The sequence below is a fragment of the Petromyzon marinus genome, chromosome 75 (assembly GCF_048934315.1).
Source record: "Petromyzon marinus isolate PM22_M1 ecotype Great Lakes invasive population chromosome 75, UKy_Petmar_22M1.pri1.0, whole genome shotgun sequence".
In the NCBI taxonomy this organism is placed as follows: Eukaryota; Metazoa; Chordata; class Hyperoartia; order Petromyzontiformes; family Petromyzontidae; genus Petromyzon; species Petromyzon marinus.
The window spans coordinates 7,905,492-7,929,833 of record NC_133741.1 but is presented as its reverse complement, the minus strand read 5'-3'; the positions used below and the strand labels follow the sequence as shown (position 1 = coordinate 7,929,833).

At 50.2% G+C, this 24,342-nt stretch overlaps 1 protein-coding gene and 1 long non-coding RNA gene across 2 annotated transcripts; both read right to left on the bottom strand.

Annotated features, from left to right (window-relative positions):
* Window positions 1–2,199: 2,199 nt before the first annotated feature.
* LOC142907171 (uncharacterized) lies at window positions 2,200–6,411 on the bottom strand. Its single transcript, XR_012930862.1, has 3 exons — window positions 5,906–6,411; window positions 3,434–3,509; window positions 2,200–2,373 (listed from the first exon to the last, which is right to left on the bottom strand). It is a non-coding gene; the product is annotated as an uncharacterized LOC142907171 (long non-coding RNA).
* Window positions 6,412–11,870: 5,459 nt separating this feature from the next.
* On the bottom strand, window positions 11,871–24,119 carry LOC142907170 (dual specificity tyrosine-phosphorylation-regulated kinase 2-like). Its single transcript, XM_076056421.1, has 5 exons — window positions 23,953–24,119; window positions 21,002–21,056; window positions 18,640–18,742; window positions 17,749–17,906; window positions 11,871–12,229 (listed from the first exon to the last, which is right to left on the bottom strand). The coding sequence occupies exons 2-5, from the start codon at window positions 21,005–21,007 to the stop codon at window positions 12,089–12,091; spliced, it is 408 nt and encodes a 135-aa protein (XP_075912536.1). The 5' UTR covers window positions 21,008–21,056; window positions 23,953–24,119; the 3' UTR covers window positions 11,871–12,088.
* Window positions 24,120–24,342: the final 223 nt, after the last annotated feature.

Here is a 24,342-nt window from a genome sequence, read left to right as displayed (position 1 = left end):
ATGAGTTCTGAAATTGGGTCTGCAGCGAGGCAGGGCACCGATAAGCTGTTGACAGGTATGGGGTGGTGAGCGGGGGGGTGAGCGAGAGGGTGAGCGAGAGGGTGAGCGAGAGGGTGAGCGAGAGGGTGAGCGAGAGGGTGAGCGTGCTTCGTACTGCAGACAGCGGCTGACGAAGTCCACCAGCTGAGGGTGACGGCCCCACAGAGCGCGGTGCAGGGGGATACTTCCCGGTGGCCTCAGCTTGGACAGGTTGTCGGGGAGTCCCTCAGAGTCTCCAGAGAGACAGAGAGACAGAGAGACGCGCGCAGAGTCACCAACCACCACGTGGCCCACAGACCCCGCTCACCCACTTAACCACCCACCTTCCTATCCACCTACACACCCACTCACCCCACTTACACACCCCACTCATCCACTTAACCACCCACCTTCCTATCCACCTACACACCCACTCACCCACTTACGTACCCACTCACCCACTCACCCACTCACATACCCACTCACCCACTCACCCACAACCACCCACCTTCCTATCCACCTACACACCCACTCACCCACTTACATACCCACTCATCCACTTAACCACCCACCTTCCTATCCACCTACATACCCACTCACCCCACTTACATACCCGCTCATCCACTTAACCACCCACCTTCCTATCCACCTACACACCCACTCACCCCACTTACATACCCACTCACCCACTTGACCACCCACCTTCCTATCCACCTACACACCCACTCACCCACTTACATACCCACTCATCCACTTTATCCACTCACCTTCCTATCCACCTACACACCCACTCACCCCACTTACATACCCACTCACCCACTTAACCACCCACCTTCCTATCCACCTACACACCCACTCACCCCACTTACACACCCCGCTCATCCACTTAACCACCCACCTTCCTATCCACCTACACACCCACTCACCCACTTACATACCCACTCATCCACTTAACCACCCACCTTCCTATCCACCTACACACCCACTCACCCCACCTACATACACACTCACCCACCCTCTCACTCACCCACCCACCCACCCCTATAAGAGCCTCACTGCCACCACCCCCCCCACCCCACCTAACAAAACGGAATGGGTTACATCGCTAGCGTCAGCCTGCCCGAGCCCTTCAACTCACCAAAGTAATTTTTCCTGTAAGGGGCTTCGTCCACCATCTTCTTCGGGGGCATGCCCAGCATCTGCGCACGATTTCCGACGAAGACAAAAAGAGGAGGAGGTAGAGGAGGAGGAGGAGGAGGCGGGGGGGACAGTTACAGCCGGTGTAGCCTCAGCGGGCCCATTGGGGCAAGTGCCGTCAGTCAGCGGTGAGTAGTGGCGGAGGCAGCTCGTGTGGAGGCCAGCACTGTGGCCAAAGAACAGGTCCCTGCAGGGTGGGCTGGTAGGAACATTGGAATTTTGCGCAATTTTATTTTACTCCCCAACAGCACGAGATTTCACTTTGTTAAAGTATTGAAAGGGGACGGACGGACGGACACATTAATCTATTGCAGGCTGGTACACTCAGTTTACAACTTCGTTCCTACCAGTATAACAATCCCCTCCCTCCTAGTCTTAGCCTTCTCTGATTGCTTGGGGAAAGTGCTGTTAGCAGCGAGCAGCACCTATGAAGGCCGGCACTGTGTACAAAGAGACATCAATTCCCCCGCTCCACGTATTAGCCTCATCTCATCGCTGGGGCAAGCGCTGCTAGTAGCGAGCGGCACCTATGAAGGCCGGAACGGCACACGAGGGGGTGGGTGCCCAGGGCCACGCCCGGCCACCTTTGTCTCCCCCAGTATAAAATGTTTACTACACACCGCTACGCCAGGTACTCGTTTGAGGCTGACTCAACCTATGATAGGCCCAGGACCAGTTCGGATATTCCTCGCTGGTGTTTGTGGCTATGGGAGGGAATACAACTCTATGGGTCTTTACGGGGTCTCTATGAGTATGGGTCTCTGTGCAGACCCACAGAGACCCATACCCATAGAGACCTGCCCGCCCGCTCACCCACCATACAGACCCACCGTACCCACCCGCCATACCCACCGTACCCACCCACCATACCCACCGTACCCACCCACCATACCCACCGTACCCATCCACCATACCCACCGTACCAACCCACCATACCCACCGTACCAACCCACCATACCCACCGTACCCACCCACCCGCCCGTACCTCGATGCAGCGGTGCAGGTGGTCTTTGTAGGTCTGTGAATTGAAGAGCACCTTGCCGGTGGCCAACTCGGCCACAGTGCAGCCCAGGGCCCACATGTCCACGGCGCAGGTGACACGGTAGCCCAGCAGCAGCTCCGGGGCCATGTAGGGCAACGTCCCGCCCACGGTTTGGGCTGAGCAACAACAACAACAACAACGACGACAACAACAACAACGACGATGACTACAAAGTGGTCCCTCCGTCAACAGCGACGCGGGTGGAACAGTTTTTTCTCTCGGTCGGTTAAACGCGTGGTCGGCTTCTGCGACCGATACGTCACGGCGGATGGCGAGTGTTTTTTTTCGGGTTGGACCGCGTACTCTGGCTGCCCGCCCGATGACGATGATTATGATGATGACGATGACGATGATGACGACGATGATGACGACGATGATGACGATGATGATGATGATGCTCGGCTGCAAGCGCTCGAATTGTAAACGTCGTAGCGGGTTCACAACTCCAGCGCACCGGTTAGCGCTGTGCAAGCGACGAATCGATTGGCCGCGTCCCGCCCGCGTGACGCTGAACCTCACCGGCTGGCTGCACTTTAGGTGTTCTATCGGCTTAAAGGACGCGACCTGGCTTGACTTTCTTAATTCCAATTCAAAACAACGTTTGCATTTCTAGATTTAAAGCTTTCGTGACTTGCAAGGATCCGTACTCTTTGGTTCTGTTCGGTAAAGTCACGTAGTAGGTAAAAAAATAAAACGACGAAAATCACGACGTTTCGGCCACAACACAAGCGGCCTTCATCAGGTGAAGGGATCAGGCTGTCTCGCGCCAACCGGTATGTGCACCCGCACGTACACCGCCTCTATGCCAAGTCGGCCAATCAAATGCTAATTTGTTATGCTAATTCCTTTGTCAAGGCACCTTGTTTCCTCGCACACAGCTTAAAGGTCCGCGGCCTGAGCGTGGCTGTGTTCCACTCCAGCGCTGTCCTCCAGACAGCCTGGTCCCTTCACCTGATGAAGGCTGCTTGTGTTGTGGCCGAAACGTTGTGATTTTTGTTGTTTTATTTTTTTTACCTACGTGACTTTACCGAATAGAACCAAAGAGTATGGATCCTTGCAGTCACGAAAGCTTCAAGTCTAGAATTACAAACGCAACGATGACGTTGACGCGAGATAACCCCCGAGCAAAATATATATATATAAAACTCCACGCACGCAAAAGCCCCACTCGCTCACTTTTATACTTCAGGTAGAAGCTGCATCCGAAGTCGTTGACCCTCACTTTGCCGTCCGCGGTGAGCAGAATGTTGTCCTGGAACAAAGAGTAGAGACGGGGGAAGGGATTCCACGCTCGGAGGTTACGGCAGGAGCGTCCAGCCAGCAGTGGGTCGATCACGCGAGGTGGCGCATTTACACCCACACGGGCAGCCCTCCCCACCCGCCCCACCCCACCCCCCACCCCGACTTGTGACACGGGCCACGTGCCTGAGACCCGTTCGAAGTCAATGAAGAATTAAAGCTTTCGTGACCGTGTAAATCGCTCGTTGTTTTTTTCCGGTAAAGTCACGTGTGTAGGAATACCGTAAAATTATATTGAAATAAATCAATCGCGACGTTTCGACGCACAGCACAAGCGATCCTCATCAGGTGTAAAGTAAAAAACCAAATCACAACAAGAAGATGAGAGACGAGAATTCAACAAACCTAGGAAAAACATTACGTGAAGCACAAACCAGTCAGGCCAACAACACAGTTAGACACTTACCCGACGGATCACGAATTTCAGAAGAGTGTTAAATTTCGTGGTCCGCCAGGTAAGTGTCTAACTGTGTTGTTGGCCTGACTGGTTGTGCTTCTATTTAAAGCTTTCGTGACTGCAAGGATTCATCTTCTTTGGTTCTTTCGGTAAAGTCACCAGGTAGAATGAGAATAAAATAATAAAATAACGCGATAAAATTCTCACGACGTTTCGGCCACAACGCAAGCGGCCGTCTTCAGGTGAAAGGTACGGACCCGTCGGGACGACAGAGCTTCAATAAACGATGTTAAGATTCGTAGCGACTTCTCCCAACCAGCTTAAAAGTCGCTACGAATCTTAACATCGTTGATTGAAGCTCTGTCGTCCCGACGGGTCCGTACCTTTCACCTGAAGACGGCCGCTTGCGTTGTGGCCGAAACGTCGTGAGAATTTTATTGTGTAATTTTATCATTTTATTCTCATTCTACGTGGGGACTTTACCGAAAGAACCAAAGAAGATGGTTGTGCTTTGCGTGATTGTTTTCTGAGCTGTGTTGAATTCTCGTCTCTCATCTTCTCGTCGTATTTACCTCCGTGATTTGTTACTTTTTACACCTAATCAAGATCGCTTGTGTTGCCGTTCGAAGTCGTTTTAAGAAACCACAAAACCTATTTTTATTTCACTACCAGGGTGTAAGGGCCCGGCAGAGCTGCCGTGAAGCTCTTTCATCAGAAACGACCTGGCCATCACGTAATGAGAGCAGCTCAACCAAGTGGCTGATATCATCATGAGCATCATCATCAGCAGCAGCATCATCATCGCATGGACATTTGTCACAGCACCCAAACACTCTAAACACGTGTTTCAACAGGCCCATAGAGACGCATACAGACCCACAGAGACTCATACTCATAGAGACCTATACAGGCCCACAGAGACCCATACCCATAGAGATCTATACAGACCCACAGAGACCCATACTCATAGTGACCCATAGACCCACAGAGACCCATACTCATAGAGACCCATACACACCCAGAGACCCATACTCATAGAGACCCATACTTATAGAGACTCACACAGACCCACAGAGACCCATACTCATAGAGACCCACAGAGACCCATTCTCATAGAGACTCACACAGACCTACAGAGACCCATACTCATAGAGACCCACACAGAGACCCACAGAGACCCATACTCATAGAGACCCATAGAGACCCATACTCATAGAGATCCATACAGACCCAGAGAGACCCGTACCCACAGAGACCCATACTCAGAGACCCATACAGACCCACAGAGACCCATACTCATTGAGACTCATACAGACCCACAGAGACCCATACTCATTGAGACTCATACAGACCCACAGAGACCCTTACTCATAGAGACTCATACAGACCCACAGAGACCCATACTCATAGAGACTCATACAGACCCACAGAGACCCATACTCATAGAGACCCATACAGACCCACAGAGACCCATACTCATAGAGACTCATACAGACCCACAGAGACCCATACTCATAGAGACACATAGAGACCCATAGAGACCCATACAGACCCACAGAGACCCATACTCATAGAGACCTATACACACCCACAGAGACCCATACTCATAGAGACCTATACACACCCACAGAGACCCATACTCATAGAGACCCACAGAGACCCATACTCATAGAGACCCACACAGAGACCCATACTCATAGAGACCCATACTCATAGAGACCCACAGAGACCCATACTCATAGAGACTCACAGACCCACAGAGACCCATATTCATAGAGACCCACAGAGACCCATACTCATAGAGACCCACACACAGAGACCCACAGACGGACGGGGCCCACGGTCGACCCCCCCGCGGGTCGACCGTGGGCCCCGGGGGTGGCCGCCTCCGCGCCAGCCGAGCGAGCGCCCCGGCGGGAGGTGGCCACCACCGCGGCCCGCCCCCCGCTCACCGGCTTGATGTCCGCGTGGACGACGCCCCGCCCCTTGGCGTACAGCAGGAAGTCGAGGATGGCCCCGGTGTACTCCCTCAGACGCCTCGGGTAGATCCGCCCGGCGCTCCCTTTTCTGACGACGTCTTTGAGGCTCCTCCTGACGCCACAACGACAACAACAACGACGTTAAATAAAAACCCCTTTGCCGTTCCGATGACGTCCGCAGGGCCCCAAACGGACTGTACCACTTGGTTAGTTTTGCGGGGGGGTTGGGGGGGGGGTGGTGTAAAGCCTCGTCGCTCCGCCGGTGTTCATCCGCGGCCTCGCCCCGCCGCACTGCTTGCGCTGACGGAGCCAACGCCCGCAAAACGACGTTGAGTATTTTACGACGGTGATTTCGTTAAATTTCGATTTCAAGCTTTCGTGACTGGCAGTGATTCATATTGTTGGTTCTTTCGGTAAAGTGACGTCGTGAGAGTTTTATTGTTTTACGTGTATATATATTTTTATAGTTTTTATTGTTTCCCTTTCAACGTGGTGACTTTACCGAAAGAACCAAGAATATAATGATTTAATGATTTTATTGTAATTTCAACTATTTTATAATTCTTTTTATTTAAAGCTTTCATGACTGCAGTAATTCATATTCTTAGTTCTTTCGGTAAAGTCACGTTGAAGGGAAACAATAAAATAATAAAATATATATAAAACAATTAAAAAAATGTTTTTAATACAATTATTTTTATACAATATATTTTTTATTGTTTTATGTATATTTTATTATTTTATTGTTTCCCTTCAACGTGACTTTACCGAAAGAACTAAGAATAATTTATTATTTTGTCACCATCGTTTTATCGCTACGATTTCATCGCAATTTAATCAACGCATTATTTTCATTATTGCTTTATTATCAGCGTTTCACGATTTTGATTTCTACGAGCGGTATATTTTTATTTCATCACAATATCCTCGTTGCTGTTTTACAATTGTTCCGTCATTTTATTACCATCTTATCACGCGTTATTTTTTTGTGTTGCATCATTACCCACCTATTAATAATGTATCATTTCATAATTTTCTCACTAACCTTTCAGTGGAAATATTTTATTACTATATTATATATATTTAAAAAAAAAATTTGAACGTGTAATTCGTGGGGAGCGTTTCCGTTGAATCGCGAGGACTTCCTGCGTCCATCTAAACAAACTGTCAAATCGCTCTCCGTGGTGCTAACGTTTAAAAATAAATAAACACAAAGCGCCACTCCTTTAAAATGTTTCTTGCCGTTGGATTTCGCACCTGATGATGACTGCTTGCGTTGCGGTCGAAACGTCGTGGGAATTTTATTGTTTATATATATTTGATTATTTTCATTGTTTCCCTATGTAATTATTATTCTTGGTTCTTTCGGTTAAAGTCACCGCCACGTAGATAAGTAAATACATGGTGGTGACTTTAACCGAAAGAACCAAGAATAATAATTTTATTGTTTTACAATAATTTTATTGTTTTACAATAATTTTATTGTTTTATATATTTTATATATTTTATTATTCCCCTATCTACGTGGCGGTGACTTTACCGAAAGAACCAAGAATAATAATTTTATTGTTTTACAATAATTTTATTGTTTTATATTTTTATTATTTTATTGTTTCCCTATCTACGTGACGGCGGTGGCTTTACCGAAAGAACCAAGAATAATAATTTTATTGTTTTATATTTTTATTATTTTTTGTTTCCCCTATCTACGTGGCGGTGACTTTACCGAAACAACCAATAATATGAATAGCTGCAGTCGCGAAAGCTTTAAATAGAAAAATAAAAATAGTTTATAGTTTAGTGATTTTTCGATTTAAAGCTTTCGTGACTGCAGGGATTCATATTCTTGGTTCTTTTGGTAAAGTCACCGCCACGTAGATAGGGAAACAATAAAAATAATAAAATATAAAACAATAAAATTATTGTAAAACAATAAAATTATTATTCTTGGTTCTTTCGGTAAAGTCACCGCCACGTAGATAGGGAAACAATAAAATAATAAAAATATAAAACAATAAAATTATTATTCTTGGTTCTTTCGGTAAAGTCACCGCCACGTAGATAGGGAAACAATAAAATAATAAAAATATAAAAAATAAAATTAATGTAAAACAATAAAATTATTATTCTTGGTTCTTTCGGTAAAGTCACCGCCACGTAGATAGGGAAACAATAAAATAAGAAAAATATAAAACAATACAATTATTGTAAAACATTAAAATTATTATTCTTGGTTCTTTCGGTAAAGTCACCGCCACCACGTAGATAGGGAAACAATTAAATAATAAAAATATAAAACAATAAAATTATTGTAAAACAATAAAATTATTATTCTTGGTTCTTTCGGTAAAGTCACCGCCACGTAGAAGGGAAACAATAAAATAATAAAAATATAAACCAATAAAATTATTGTAAAACAATAAAATTATTATTCTTGGTTCTTTCGGTAAAGTCACCACCACTTAGATAGGGAAACAATAAAATAATAAAAATATAAAACAATTAAATTATTGTAAAACAATAAAATTATTATTCTTGGTTCTTTCGGTAAAGTCACCCCCGCGTAGTAGAAGAAAACAATAAAATAATAAAAATATAAAACAATAAAATAATAAACAAAAACATGTAACGTACACTACACTATACACTACACTATACACTACACTACTACACACTACACTTTACACTACACACTACACTATACACTACACTCTACACTACTATACACTACACTACACTATACACTACACTATACACTACACTATACACTACACTACTATACACTACACTACTATACACTACACTACTACACACTACACTTTACACTACACTACACACTACTATACACTACACTGTACACTACACTATACACTACTACACACTACACTACTACACACTACACTTTACACTACACTACACACTACTATACACTACACTGTACACTACACTATACACTACACTACACACTACACTATACACTACACACTACACTATACACTACACACTACTATACACTACACTATACACTACACACTACACTATACACACTACACTTTACACTACACTATACACTACACTTTACACTACACACTAGTTTCAGTTTCATTTATTTTGGTATAGCCCCGTGAGCCATCCGGCTCTTGAATCGGGTGCAACCGCAACAAACAAAAACCAAAAACACGACCAAGAAAAACATCTTAAGGTGACTTTGTGTGTGTTGACTGTGCAAAACAGAAAATCCATGGGGAAAAAACAGCAAAAATATTCCAGAAAAAGCACCGTGCACACCACCAACGCTGCGTGCAAAAATCCCAGTGTGGGATGCAAAGTCAAACAACAACCACAAGACAACTTTAGATTAAGGCCGTCAGTCTAACGCCGTACTACAACAAAACAAACATGTCCAAACCAAAAAAAACGTTTTCAAAATCACCAAAATAAAGTCATAAAAGCAATGTAACAGTGATCATAGAAACTGTGACCGAATTTTTTTACAATAAACTACATAAACAACATGTACCACCAAACCCTAGAGCCATAGCTGGCTGCATGAGTCACTCCACAATAGCAGGAGCATCGGTCGGAGTATCACATTTTAAAATGCACCTTTAAGATCAGCGCGCTAAATCAAAATACAGATAATACTTTGCAGCGGTCATCCGGAGCGAAACATTTTATTTTATTTTAGGCCACTGAATAGCAGTGGCAGCTAGGGGTGTACAACTCCTCTAGAGCAGTTTTGAGTGAAGATCTCATAAGCAGTGATTCAAGTTGCAGTTTATTGGCAGGGCCTTTGCATCGATAGCAAAGGCCCTTCCTCCAGTATTTGCACGGCAATAGGGAAGGTGAAAGCTGGTAAATGAGCGAAGACCTTAGGTCAAATTTGTTCTTTGAAGCAGAGAGGAGATCCAGCAGGTAGTCTGCGGATTTTTTCGTAAGTACATCGTGAATGAATAATATCTGGTGCACAATCCGTCGAACATTAAGAGATGTTCAGTTTGACCCAATGTAGAGATCACAGTGGTGAGTCCTATACGGGCAGTTCAATGTCAATCTTAAGGCCGAGTGATAGATGGAATCAAGCTTCTTCAGTACAGTACTTGGGGCTGATTTATACACGATGTCACAGTAGTCAAGTAGAGGCGGTATGGTAGCTTTCATCAATTCCAAACGGAACATTGGCGGGTAAGCAGTGCTTGTGTCGATACAGAAAACCAATCTTTTATTTTTGTCTTTTTACCAATATAATCAATGTGCCCTTCAAAATTCAGTCTTGAATCCAGGATGACCCCAACGAATTGCCACGTTCTGTCTGCGTGACAACAAGCTGTAAACGTTGTGGGTTCACTCTTCAACACACCGGTGGGCTAAAGCAGTGAACGAATTTTGCCTTTTGTCAACGTGACACTTTATTTTTGCCGATTGGCCGTGTCGGGTGGTGGAGGGTTAACGACACGTTTATAAATAACGGCGATCTAATCCACAAAAAAACCTTCATCACTGAACCCTTACTAGTCGGCCGTGTCGGATGGTGGCGGATTTCACGACACGACATTGATGCATTTACGCGATCCAACCCCCCCCAAAAAACAAACCAAACCTATTAAGGATGACATTGGTCGCGACAGCCCTGCGAGTGAAACTCATTCAAAGTGATAAATCGACGAATTGAGTTGCTTGATTAACCGTTAAATCAATATTAATTCCGAAATAAAGAAACCATCGAGCGGAGCAATGGACACGCACGTGGGTGGGCGGGGTGGGTGGGTGGGTGGGGTGGGTGGGGTGGGTGGGTGGGTGGGGGTAAGTGGAGGTTCGCGTACTTCAAGAGCTCGACGACGAGGCAATTGTGCCCGCGGAATTGGAACGTGTCGAGGACCCGGATGACTCCGTAGCGCTCATCGCTGGCCCTGCCCTGCAGCTCCTTGGCCATCTTCAGCTCCCTTCTCTGGCAGGCCGCTATCGAGGGGCTGTGGAGCGGGAGGTGGAAGGTCGCGAAATTGATGACGGTGACTCTGCGTGGGTGACTCTGTGTGGGTGACTCTGTGTGGGTGACTCTGCGTGGGTGACTCTCTGTGTGGGTGTCTCTGTGTGGGTGTCTCTGCGTGGGTGACTCTGTGTGGGTGTCTCTGTGGGTGTCTCTGTGGGTGTCTCTGTGTGGGTCCGGGTGTCTCTGTGGGTCCGGGTGTCTCTGTGGGTCTGGGTGTCTCTGTAGCTCTCTGTGGGTCTCTGTGTGGGTATCTTTGTGTGGGTATCTCTGTGTGGGTCTGGGTGTCTCTGTGGGTGTCTCTGTGTGGGTGTCTCTGTGGGTATCTCTGTGTGGGTGTCTCTGTGGGTCTCCATAGGTCTGTTGGTTACACTTCACGTAGCCTCAAGGTGCACATGGCCTGGCAGAAGCAACGTGGTGACGTCACCGCCACCTAGTGGCCAATGGCGATTGTTGTTGTTAGTTTGTAGTTAGCAAGTGGTACGGCAGTTATTATTCTGTTGGTTAACTTTGATTCACAGCAGTAGTCTTACGGCAGGTTATTATTTAGTGAGTTAGTTGATATTTAGCAGTAAGTTTTACGGCGGTAAAATTTTGTTTGTGAGTTTTATAGTTAGCAGCAGTTTTATGGCAGTTAGTATTTTGTTAGTTTATAGTTAGCAGCAGTTTTATGGCAGTAAGATTTTGTTAGTTTATAGTTAGCAGCAGTTTATGGCAGTTAGTATTTTGTTAGTTCATAGCAGCAGTTTTACAGCAGTTAGTATTTTGTTAGTTCATAGTTAGCAGCAGGTTTACGGCAGTTAGTATTTTATTAGTTTATAGTTAGCAGCAGTTTTACGGCAGTTAGTATTTTGTTAGTTTATAGTTAGCAGCAGTTTTACTGCAGTTTGCATTTTGTTAGTTTATAGTTAGCAGAAGTTTTATGTCAGTTAGTATTTTGTTAGTTTATAGTTAGCAGAAGTTTTTCGGCAGTTAGTATTTTGTTCGTTTATAGTTAGCGGCAGTTTTACGTCAGTTAGTATTTTGTTAGTTTATAGTTAGCAGAAGTTTTACGGCAGTTAGTATTTTGTCGGCGAGTCCACAGTTGGTGGCAGTTTCACGGCGGTGCCTCCGATCATTTGATGATTATTTCCCGAGAATCGCGGGCCACCGCGGAAGGCCCTCCCGGCTCACCGCGAGGCCATCGACAGCATCTTGACGGCCACGAGCGTTTTGGTTTTGTGGTCGAGGCACTGCAGCACCAGGCCCTGGCCTCCCTTGCCGATCTTCTTCTGCACCTCGTAGCGGTACTGGAGCTGTTCCTTGCGGACCTAGGGAGGCGGAGGAGGAGGAGGCGGAGGCCGGTGGTCAGAGCCGTCGCGAACGGAGCGCCTGACGCTCGGTGGTGGCGGCGACGGCGGCAGTCGGGGATTCCACGACCGCCATTCTCCACCACGAAGGTTTGTTTTTGCTCGGGTATCGGATCGCGGAAACGTTTAAATGTTGCGTTAAACTTGCCGAACGCTGCTTGACTTGAAGCTTTCGTGACTGCAGGAATTCACATTCTTGGGTCCGTCGGTAAAGCCACCACGTGGATAGGCTCAAAGGAAATAATCAAAGATAACGGAAAACTCCGACGTTTCCATCGCAACGCAAGCGGTCGTCTTCCCGTTACTTTTATTATTGTCTTTGAACCTATCTACGCGACTTTACCGACGGACCCAAGAAGGCCGAATGATGTTAAAACTTGGGGGGGGTTGTTCGCCTTTTTGCGTTTATCCATCTAACACTGGGTAGTGAGACGCTGCTAGTGAGACACTGGTAGTGAGACACTGGTGGTGAGACACTGGGTAGTGAGACACTGTGTAATGAGACACTGGTGGTGAGACACTGGGTAGTGAGACACTGGTGGTGAGACACTGGGTAGTGAGACACTGGGCAGTGAGACACAGGTGGTGAGACACAGGTGGTGAGACACTGGATAGTGAGACACTGGGTAGTGAGACACTGGTGGTGAGACACTGGGTAGTGAGACACTGGGTAGTGAGACACTGGTAGTGAGACACTGGGTAGTGAGACACAGTGTAGCGAGACACAGGGTAGTGAGACACTGGGTAGTGAGACACTGGTGGTGAGACACTGGTGGTGAGACACTGGTAATGAGACACTGGGTAGTGAGACACTGGGTAGTGAGACACTGTGTGGTGAGACACTGGGTAGTGAGACACTGGTAGTGAGACGCTGCTAGTGAGACACTGGTAGTGAGACACTGGTGGTGAGACACTGTGTAATGAGACACTGGTGGTGAGACACTGGGTAGTGAGACACTGGTGGTGAGACACTGGGTAGTGAGACACTGGGCAGTGAGACACAGGTGGTGAGACACAGGTGGTGAGACACTGGATAGTGAGACACTGGGTAGTGAGACACTGGTGGTGAGACACTGGGTAGTGAGACACTGGGTAGTGAGACACTGGTAGTGAGACACAGGTAGTGAGACACTGGGTAGTGAGACACAGGGTAGCGAGACACAGGGTAGTGAGACACTGGGTAGTGAGACACTGGTGGTGAGACACTGGTGGTGAGACACTGGTAATGAGACACTGGGTAGTGAGACACTGGGTAGTGAGACACTGTGTGGTGAGACACTGGGTAGTGAGACACTGGTGGTGAGACACTGCTGGCAAGACAGGTAGTGAGACACTGGTAGTGAGACACTGGGTAGTCAGACACTGGGTAGTGAGACACTGTGTAATGAGACACTGGTGGTGAGACACTGGGTAGTGAGACACTGGGTAGTGAGACACAGGTGGTGAGACACAGGTGGTGAGACACTGGGTAGTGAGACACTGGGTAGTGAGACACTGGTGGTGAGACACTGGGTAGTGAGACACCGCTAGTGAGACACAGGTAGTGAGACACTGGGTAGTGAGACACTGGGTAGTGAGACACTGGTAGTGAGACACTGGTAGTGAGACACAGGTAGTGAGACACTGGGTAGTGAGACAGAGGGTAGTGAGACACTGGTGGTGAGACACTGGTGGTGAGACACTGGTAATGAGACACTGGGTAGTGAGACACTGGGTAGTGAGACACTGTGTGGTGAGACACTGGGTAGTGAGACACTGGTGGTGAGACACTGCTGGCGAGACACAGGTAGTGAGACACTGGTAGTGAGACACTGGGTAGTGAGACACTGGGTAGTGAGACTGGTGGTGAGACATTGGTAGTGAGACACTGGGTGGTGTGATACTGGTAGTGAGACACTGGGTAGTGAGACACTGGATAGTGAGACACTGGTAGTGAGACACTGGGTAGTGAGACACTGGGTGGTGAGACACAGGTAGTGTGACACTTGTAGTGAGACACTGCTAGTGAGACACTGGGTAGTGAGACACTGTTAGTGAGACACTGGGTAGTGAGACACTGGTAGTGAGACACTGGTAGTGAGACAATGGGTAGTGAGACACTGGTAGTGAGACACTGGTAGTGAGACATTGCTAGTGAGACACTGGTACTGAGACACTGGTGGTGATACACTGCTAGTGAGACACTGGGTAGTGAGACACTGGTAGTGAGACATTGCTAGTGAGACACTGGGTAGTGAGACACTGGTAGTGAGACACTGGGTAGTGAGATACTGGTAGTGAGACACTGGGTAGTGAGACACTGGTAGTGAGACAATGGGTAGTGAGACACTGGGTAGTGAGACACTGCTAGTGAGACACGGGTGGTGAGACACTGGTAGTGGGACAGGTTGTGAGACACTGGTAGTGAGACACTGGTGGTGAGACACTGGTGGTGAGACACTGGGTAGTGAGACACTGGTGGTGAGACACTCGGTAGTGAGACACTGTTAGTGAGACACTGGTAGTGAGACACTGGTAGTGAGACACTGGTGGTAAGACACTGCTAGTGAGACACTGGGTAGTGAGACACTGGTAGTGCGACACTGGTGGTGAGACACTGCTAGTGAGACACTGGGTAGTGAGACACTGGGTAGTCAGACACTGCTAGTGAGACACTAGGTAGTGAGACACTGGGTAGTGAGACACTGCTAGTGAGACACAGGTAGTGAGACACTGGGTAGTAAGACACTGGGTAGTGAGACACTGGGTAGTGAGACACAGGTAGTGAGACACTGCTAGTGAGACACTGGGTAGTGAGACACTGGGTAGTGAGACACTGGGTCGTGAGACACAGGTTGTGAGACTCGGGCCTAAAGAAGGACGCTCTCTCTGGTGCAGACCAATTAGTGTCAAAGGCAATGCCACTTATTACCAGAGCCTGTTTTTGTTTGCATGTTCACCACAAGGTTGTGTTTTTATTTACAGAAATGGTATAGCCTATTGTTACGCTGTTAAAGACCCCACCACTTGAACTGACTATGTAGCTCTTCTATCTCAAAAGCGACCTGGCCATCGCAAACCGTAGCTCAACGAAGTGGCCTCATCATTACCACCGTGTGGCAATGATGAGGCCCGTGGGTTCTAAATGTGCGGTGACGTCGTCTCTAAATGTCTCTAAGGAAAAACGACGGAGGGAGGACCCCGGCGGAAAGAAATCCACGCCACCCACGAGGAGAGAGATCGAGACGTAAACTCCGCATACGCAACAGCTAACAGCAGCGGCATCAGCGGGTGTCAGGGCCGGTATCGAACCCACGACCTCCTGCACACTGGGCGAGGGAGCTAACATCTTCTGGCCACCGCGGCCGACGTCCTCGTCGTCGTGAGTGGATTGGCCAAAGTTCGCGACAAAACGGTGCGAAATAACTTTAACGCGATGTGTGGCGGCGCCATAGATGGAGCAAGGGGCATCAAAGGGGACCTCCCCAGGTCGATCTGGACCAGTTGAAGACTGAAAGCCTAAGACCAGCAGCTAGACAGGAAGGCCCAAGCCCAGCTAGATAGGAGACCCCCCTAGCCCCCGCTGCCCTTAGCAGGGCCGGGGGACTTTGTGCGGCTCGGCCGTGAGACTCCGGGAACCCCTGGTCCCCTGACGTCCTCGTGAGGGCCGCGTCCAGTGGGTCAGTGGTCGGAACTCGGAACCGTGGCTAGGGCCGAGTTAGAACGGCCTCCCCCCTAGGCACCCATAGCCGGAGGACCCTGAGTGTAGCCCTGTGTTACAGGGCACGTTAGCCCGGAGGCAGTACCCTCACTAGACAGTGGTGTAGGAGGACCCTGAGTGTAGCCCTGTGTTACAGGGCACGTTAGCCCAGAGGCAGTACCCTCCCTAGACAGTGGTGTAGGAGGACCCTGAGTGTAGTTCTGTGTTATAGGGCACGTTAGCCCGGAGGCAGTACCTCCCTAGAGAGTGGTGTAGGAGGACCCTGAGTGTATCCCTGTGTTATAGGGCACGTTAGCCTGGAGGCAGTACCCTCCCTAGACAGTGGTGTAGGAGGACCCTGAGTGTAGTTCTGTGTTATAGGGCACGTTAGCCCAGAGGCAGTACCCTCCCTAGACAGTGGTGTAGGAGGACCCTGAGTGTAGCCCTGTGTTATAGGGCACGTTAGCCCGGAGGCAGTACCCTCCCTAGACAGTGGTGTAGGAGGACCCTGAGTGTAGTTCTGTGTTATAGGGCACGTTAGCCCAGAGGCAGTACCCTCCCTAGACAGTGGTGTAGGAGGACCCTGAGTGTAGCCCTGTGTTAGGGCACGTTAACCCTAGGTGTAGAGGACAGTAACCCTGAGTGTACTGGGACTGTACTGCCGAGCGAGGTGGTTTAATGAACAGTGTTGCCTCCAAGAACCGACTCCGACGTCTCCTGAATCCACAACACTACACGTGCACAGAGACCCAGATCCCGAGAGACCCACAGAGACCCACAGACACCCAGACCAATCAAGGCTCACACAGATCATTAGAGACCCACAGAGACCCCCAGAAACCCGTAGCACAAAACCTTAACCGACTGTCTGTGTCTGGTGGTGGTGGCAGGTTTAACCATTGCACATTTATACTCGTGCCTTCTAACCCAACAAAAAGCTCTGTGGGTGTCTAATGGTGTCTCTTTGGGTGCCTGAGTGGGTCTCAATGGGAGTGGGTCTCTGTGGGTGTCTCTGTGGGTGTCTCTTTGGGTCTCTGTGGATCTCTGTGGGTGTCTCTGTGGGTGTCTCTGTGGGTGTCTCTGTGGCTGTCTCTTTGGGTCTCTGTGGGTCTCTATGGGTTTCTCTGTGGGTGTCTCTTTGGGTCTCTGTGGGTGTCTCTATGGGTGTCTATGGGTGTCTCTGTGGGTGTCTCTGTGGGTTTCTCTTTGGGTCTCTGTGGGTCTTTGTGGGTCTCTATGGGTGTCTCAATGGGAGTGGGTCTCTGTGGGTGTCTCTGTGGGTGTCTCTGTGGGTGTCTCCGTGGGTGTCTATGGGTGTCTCTGTGGGTCTCTGTGGGTGTCTCTGGGTGTCTCTGTGGGTGTCTCTGTGGGTCTCTGGGTGTCTCAATGGGAGTGGCTCTCTGTGGGTGTCTCTGTGGGTGTCTCTGTGGGTGTCTCTTTGGGTCTCTGTGGGTTTCTATGGGTCTCTATTGGTGTCTCTGTGGGTGTCTCTGTGGGTCTCTATGGGTGTCTCTGTGGGTGTCTCTGTGGGTGTCTCTGTGGGTGTCTCTTTGGGTGTCTCTTTGGGTCTCTGTGGGTCTCTGTGGGTCTCTGTGGGTCTCTGTGGGTGTCTCTTTGGGTCTCTGTGGGTCTCTGTGGGTGTCTCAATGAGAGTGGGTCGCTGTGGGTGTCTCTGTGGGTGTCTCTGTCGGTCTCTATGGGTGTCTCTGTGGGTCTCTATGGGTGTCTCAATGGGAGTGGGTCTCTGTGGGTGTCTCTGTGGGTATCTCTGTGGGTGTCTCTGTGTCTCTGTGAGCCTCACAGGGATGTAGTTGTTGTTATCGTCGTCGTAGCCGTCGTTGTTGTTGCCGCCCCGGGGTTTGCCGACCTTGTCCAAAGTGAAGAACCAAATTTGTTTCATGGCCGCCAGCTCCAGCTTTTGGCGATGACTCAGCTGAGGTCCAAAGAGTTCCAGGATCGCTAAACACGTGACAACAACAACAACAGCTTAAACTTTGAACTATCTCTGTTTTGTTTACATGCCAGGTAAGGCCCCCATGAAACATGACCATCATGACATCCCTCATGCAACATGGCCACAATGAAGTCCCCCTTGCAAAATGGTCACAATGAAGTCCCCCATGCAACATGGCCACCATGACAACCCCCATGCAACATGGCCATCATGACATCCCTCATGCAACATGGCCGCAATGAAGTCCCCCTTGCAAAATGGCCACAATGAAGTCCCCCATGTAACATGGCCACCATGACGACCCCCATGTAACATGGCCGCTGTGATATCCCCCATGCAACATGGCCATCATGACATCCCTTATGCAACATTACTGCAATGATGTCCCCCTTGCAAAATGGCCACAATGAAGTCCCCCATGCAACATGGCCATCATGACATCCCTCATGCAACATGGCCGCAATGAAGTCCCCCTTGCAAAATGGCCGCAATGAAGTCCACCATGCAACATGGCCACTCTAACGACACCCATGCATCATGGCCACCGTGAAATCCCCCACGTAACATGGCCATAGTGATGTCCCCCATGCAAAATGGCTGCCGTGACATCCCCCATGCAACGTGGCCATCGTGAAGACCCCTATGCAACATGGCCACCGTGAAGTCCCCCATGCAAAATGGCGGTAGTGACTTCCCCCCCATTCACCGTGGCCACGTTCCGCTCACTGCTGTTCTCACCTCGAGGCGATTTACAGCGGATAGGTCCGGTGCCGGCTGCGGACAGCGCGCTCCACGTGTTGCCACAGACTCCCTCCCTCCTTCTCGCTGCAGCTTGGCTCGTCTACACGCACACACACACACAAAAACAATATTGCAGTAGGCTCCTCTACACACACAGACTTCACGTGAACAGTAGGCGTTAGTGCCGGGGTCGAACCCACGACCTCCTGTATACAAAGTGAGGTTGTTAACATCTCCTAGCCACCGTGGTGCCACAGAGTAGTGTACGGGCATCACAAACACACTCACTACATCTGGCGGAGGATCGTTCCCAGGTTCGGATCGCGAGTGCGAGTTGCAAGTCGATGTCAAACAAATACATATTTCATGGAAGCTCGTTCGTAAGTGTGGGTGGTGTTCGTAAGTGAGGGTGGTGTTGGTAAGTGATGGTGGTGTTGGTAAGTGAGGGTGGTGTTGGTAAGTGATGGTGGTGTTGGTAAGTGAGGGTGGTGTTGGTAAGTGTGGGTGGTGTTGGTAAGTGTGGGTGGTGTTGGTAAGTGAGGGTGGTGTTGGTAAGTGAGGGTGGTGTTGGTAAGTGCTGGTGATGTTGGTAAGTGAGGGTGGTGTTGGTAAGTGTGGGTGGTGTTGGTAAGTGAGGGTGGTGTTGGTAAGTGTGGGTGGTGTTGGTAAGTACTGGTGGTGTTGGTAAGTGAGGGTGGTGTTGGTAAGTGTGGGTGGTGTTGGTAAGTATTGGCGGTGTTGGTAAGTGTGTGTGGTGTTGGTAAGTGCGGGGGGTGTTGGTAAGTGTGGGTGGTGTTGGTAAGTGTGGGTGGTGTTGGTAAGTGTGTGTGGTGTTGGTAAGTGAGGGTGGTGTTGGTAAGTGTGGGTGTTGTTGGTAAGTGAGGGTGGTGTTGGTAAGTGAGGGTGGTGTTGGTAAGTGTGGGTGGTGTTGGTAAGTGAGGGTGGTGTTGGTAAGTGAGGGTGGTGTTGGTAAGTGAGGGTGGTGTTGGTAAGTGAGGGTGGTGTTGGTAAGTGTGGGTGGTGTTGGTAAGTGTGGGTGGTGTTGGTAAGTGTGGGTGGTGTTGGTAAGTGTGGATGGTGATCGTAAGTGAGGGTGGTGTTGGTAAGTGTGGGTGGTGTTGGTAAGTGAGGGTGGTGGTCGTAAGTGAGGGTGGTGTTGGTAAGTGTGGGTGGTGTTGGTAAGTGTGAGTGCTGTTGGTAAGTGTGAGTGCTGTTGGTAAGTGTGGGTGGTGTTGGTAAGTGAGGGTGGTGATCGTAAGTGTGGGTGGTGTTGGTAAGTGAGGGTGGTGTTGGTAAGTGAGGGTGGTGTTGGTAAGTGTGGGTGGTGTTGGTAAGTGTGGGTGGTGTTGGTAAGTGAGGGTGGTGTTGGTAAGTGTGGGTGGTGTTGGTGAGGGTGGTGTTGGTAAGTGCGGGTGGTGTCGGTATGTGAGGGTGGTGTTGGTAAGTGTGGGTGGTGTTGGTAAGTGCTGGTGATGTTGGTAAGTGAGGGTGGTGTTGGTAAGTGTGGGTGGTGTTGGTAAGTGAGGGTGGTGTTGGTAAGTATGGGTGGTGTTGGTAAGTACTGGTGGTGTTGGTAAGTGAGGGTGGTGTTGGTAAGTGTGGGTGGTGTTGGTAAGTATTGGCGGTGTTGGTAAGTGTGTGTGGTGTTGGTAAGTGCGGGTGGTGTTGGTAAGTGTGGGTGGTGTTGGTAAGTGTGGGTGGTGTTGGTAAGTGTGTGTGGTGTTGGTAAGTGAGGGTGGTGTTGGTAAGTGTGGGTGTTGTTGGTAAGTGAGGGTGGTGTTGGTAAGTGAGGGTGGTGTTGGTAAGTGTGGGTGGTGTTGGTAAGTGTGGGTGGTGTTGGTAAGTGTGGGTGGTGTTGGTAAGTGTGGGTGGTGATCGTAAGTGAGGGTGGTGTTGGTAAGTGTGAGTGGTGTTGGTAAGTGAGGATGGTGTTGGTAAGTGTGGGTGGTGGTCGTAAGTGAGGGTGGTGTTGGTAAGTGTGGGTGGTGTTGGTAAGTGTGAGTGCTGTTGGTAAGTGTGAGTGCTGTTGGTAAGTGTGGGTGGTGTTGGTAAGTGTGAGTGCTGTTGGTAAGTGTGAGTGCTGTTGGTAAGTGTGGGTGGTGTTGGTAAGTGAGGGTGGTGATCGTAAGTGTGGGTGGTGTTGGTAAGTGAGGGTGGTGTTGGTAAGTGAGGGTGGTGTTGGTAAGTGTGGGTGGTGTTGGTAAGTGTGGGTGGTGTTGGTAAGTGAGGGTGGTGTTGGTAAGTGAGGGTGGTGTTGGTAAGTGTGGGTGGTGTTGGTGAGGGTGGTGTTGGTAAGTGCGGGTGGTGTCGGTATGTGAGGGTGGTGTTGGTAAGTCGAGTGTAGGGGCCCATGCGTTACCTGCATGGTGTTGATGCTCAGAGTGGCTTCGCTTACGCAGCAGTCCCCAAGGTCTCTGTGTGGGTGGGGGGGTGGAGATGATGTAGAGAGTCACAACACGAACTCACATCCTCACCACTGTCCCACATTCCCCCCACCAGGAACCCACCATTCTCACAACGAACCCCCATCCTCACCAGGAACTCCAAATACAGACTCACATCCTCACCACGAACTCACTTGGACTCACATCCTCACCACGGACCCAACCTCACCACGAACCCACAACACGAACCCACACACCACGAACCCACAACACTCACCACGAACCCACAACACTCACCACGAACCCACAACACGGACCCACACACTCACCACGATCCCACAACACTCACCACGAACCCACAACACGGATCCACACACTCACCACGAACCCACAACACGGACCCACACACTCACCACGATCCCACAACACTCACCACGAACCCACAACACGGACCCACAACACTCACCACGAACCCACAACACTCACCACGAACCCACAACACGGACCCACACACTCACCACGAACCCACAACACGGACCCACAACACTCACTACGAACCCACAACACGGACCCACACACTCACCACGAACCCACAACACTCACCACGAACCCACAACACGGACCCACAACACTCACCACGAACCCACAACACTCACCACAAACCCACAACACGGACCCACACACACACCACGAACCCACAACACGGACCCACACACTCACCACGAACCCACAACACTCACCACGAACCCACAACACGGACCCACAACACTCACCACGAACCCACACACTCAGCACGAACCCACAACACTCACCACGAACCCACAACACGGACCCACACACTCACCACGAACCCACAACACTCACCACGCACCCACAACACTCACCACGAACCCACAACACGGACCCACACACTCACCACGAACCCAAAACACTCACCACGAACCCACAACAGGGACCCACACACTCACCACGAACCCACAACACTCACCACGAACCCACAACACGGACCCACACACTCACCACAGACCCACAACACTCACCACGGACCCACAACACTCACACGAACGAACAACACGGACCCACAACACTCACCACGAACCCACAACACGGACCTACACACTCACCAAGAACCCACAACACGGACCCACAACACTCACCACGAACCCACAACACGGACCCACACACTCACCACGGACCCACAACACTCACCACGGACCCACAACACTCACCACGAACCCACAACACGGACCCACAACACTCACCACGAACCCACAACACGGACCCACACACTCACCACGGACCCACAACACTCACCACGAACCCACAACACTCACCACGAACCCACAACACGAACCCACACCACTCACCACGGACCCACAACACGGACCCACAACACTCACCACGAACCAACAACACTCACCACGCACCCACAACACTCACCACGAACCCACAACACGGACCCACAACACTCACCACGAACCCACAACACGGACCCACACACTCACCACGGACCCACAACACTCACCACGGACCCACAACACTCACCAAGAACCCACAACACGGACCCACAACACTCACCACGAACCCACAACACGGACCCACACACTCACCACGGACCCACAACACTCACCACGAACCCACAACACTCACCACGAACCCACAACACGAACCCACAACACTCACCACGGACCCACAACACGGACCCACAACACTCACCACGAACCAACAACACTCACCACGCACCCACAACACTCACCACGAACCCACAACACGGACCCACAACACTCACCACGAACCCACAACACTCACCACGAACCCACAACACGGACCCACACACACACCACGAACCCACAACACGGACCCACACACTCACCACGAACCCACAACACTCACCACGAACCCACAACACGGACCCACAACACTCACCACGAACCCACACACTCAGCACGAACCCACAACACTCACCACGAACCCACAACACGGACCCACACACTCACCACGAACCCACAACACTCACCACGCACCCACAACACTCACCACAAACCCACAACACGGACCCACACACTCACCACGAACCCACAACACTCACCACGAACCCACAACAGGGACCCACACACTCACCACGAACCCACAACACTCACCACGAACCCACAACACGGACCCACACACTCACCACAGACCCACAACACTCACAACGGACCCACAACACTCACACGAACCAACAACACGGACCCACAACACTCACCACGAACCCACAACACGAACCCACAACACTCACCACGAACCCACAACACGAACCCACAACACTCACCACGGACCCACAACACGGACCCACAACACTCACCACGAACCAACAACACTCACCACGCACCCACAACACTCACCACGAACCCACAACACTCACCACGAACCCACAACACTCACCACGGACCCACAACACGGACCCACACACTCACCACGAACCCACAACACTCACCACGCACCCACAACACTCACCACGAACCCACAACACGGACCCACACGCTCACCACGAACCCACAACACTCACCACGAACCCACAACAGGGACCCACAAACTAACCACGAACCCACAACACTCACCACGAACCCACAGCACGGACCCAGACACTCACCACGAACCCACAACACTCACCACGAACCCACAACACTCACCACGAACCCACAACACGGACCTACACACTCACCAAGAACCCACAACACGGACCCACACACTCACCACGAACCCACAACACTCACCACGAACCCACAACACGGACCTACACACTCACCAAGAACCCACAACACGGATCCACACACTCACCACGAACCCACAACACTCACTACGAACCCACAACACGGACCCACAACACTCACCACGAACCCACAACACGGACCCACACGCTCACCACTAAACCCACAAAACTCACCTCGTCAAAAGTTTCTCTAGGATGGCTTCAACAGAAGTTGTTTGAAAAACGACGATGATGAAGCTGAGTCAGCTGACGTTTAAGAACCTGCCGACTCCTTCACGCCAGTCTCGTACCGAGGGAGCTCGTGATGATTGCAGCGTCACCGGTGATGTCAGAGTCCGAGTGACGTGACCACGCCCCCTTCAGCCACACCCCTCCGAGTGACGTGGCAATGCGAGACCACGCCCCCGGAAGCCGCCTTCCGCCCCGAGTCTAAGGGCGCCCCCCCCCCACCTCCACCCCCAACTTCTACTTCCGCTTCCGGTCGTGGCGAATTGCGGCGATGGCGGGAAAAATCTGAACCCTGACTGGGCCTCCTCGTGGTCGACTCAGCCTGAAGATGCCGAC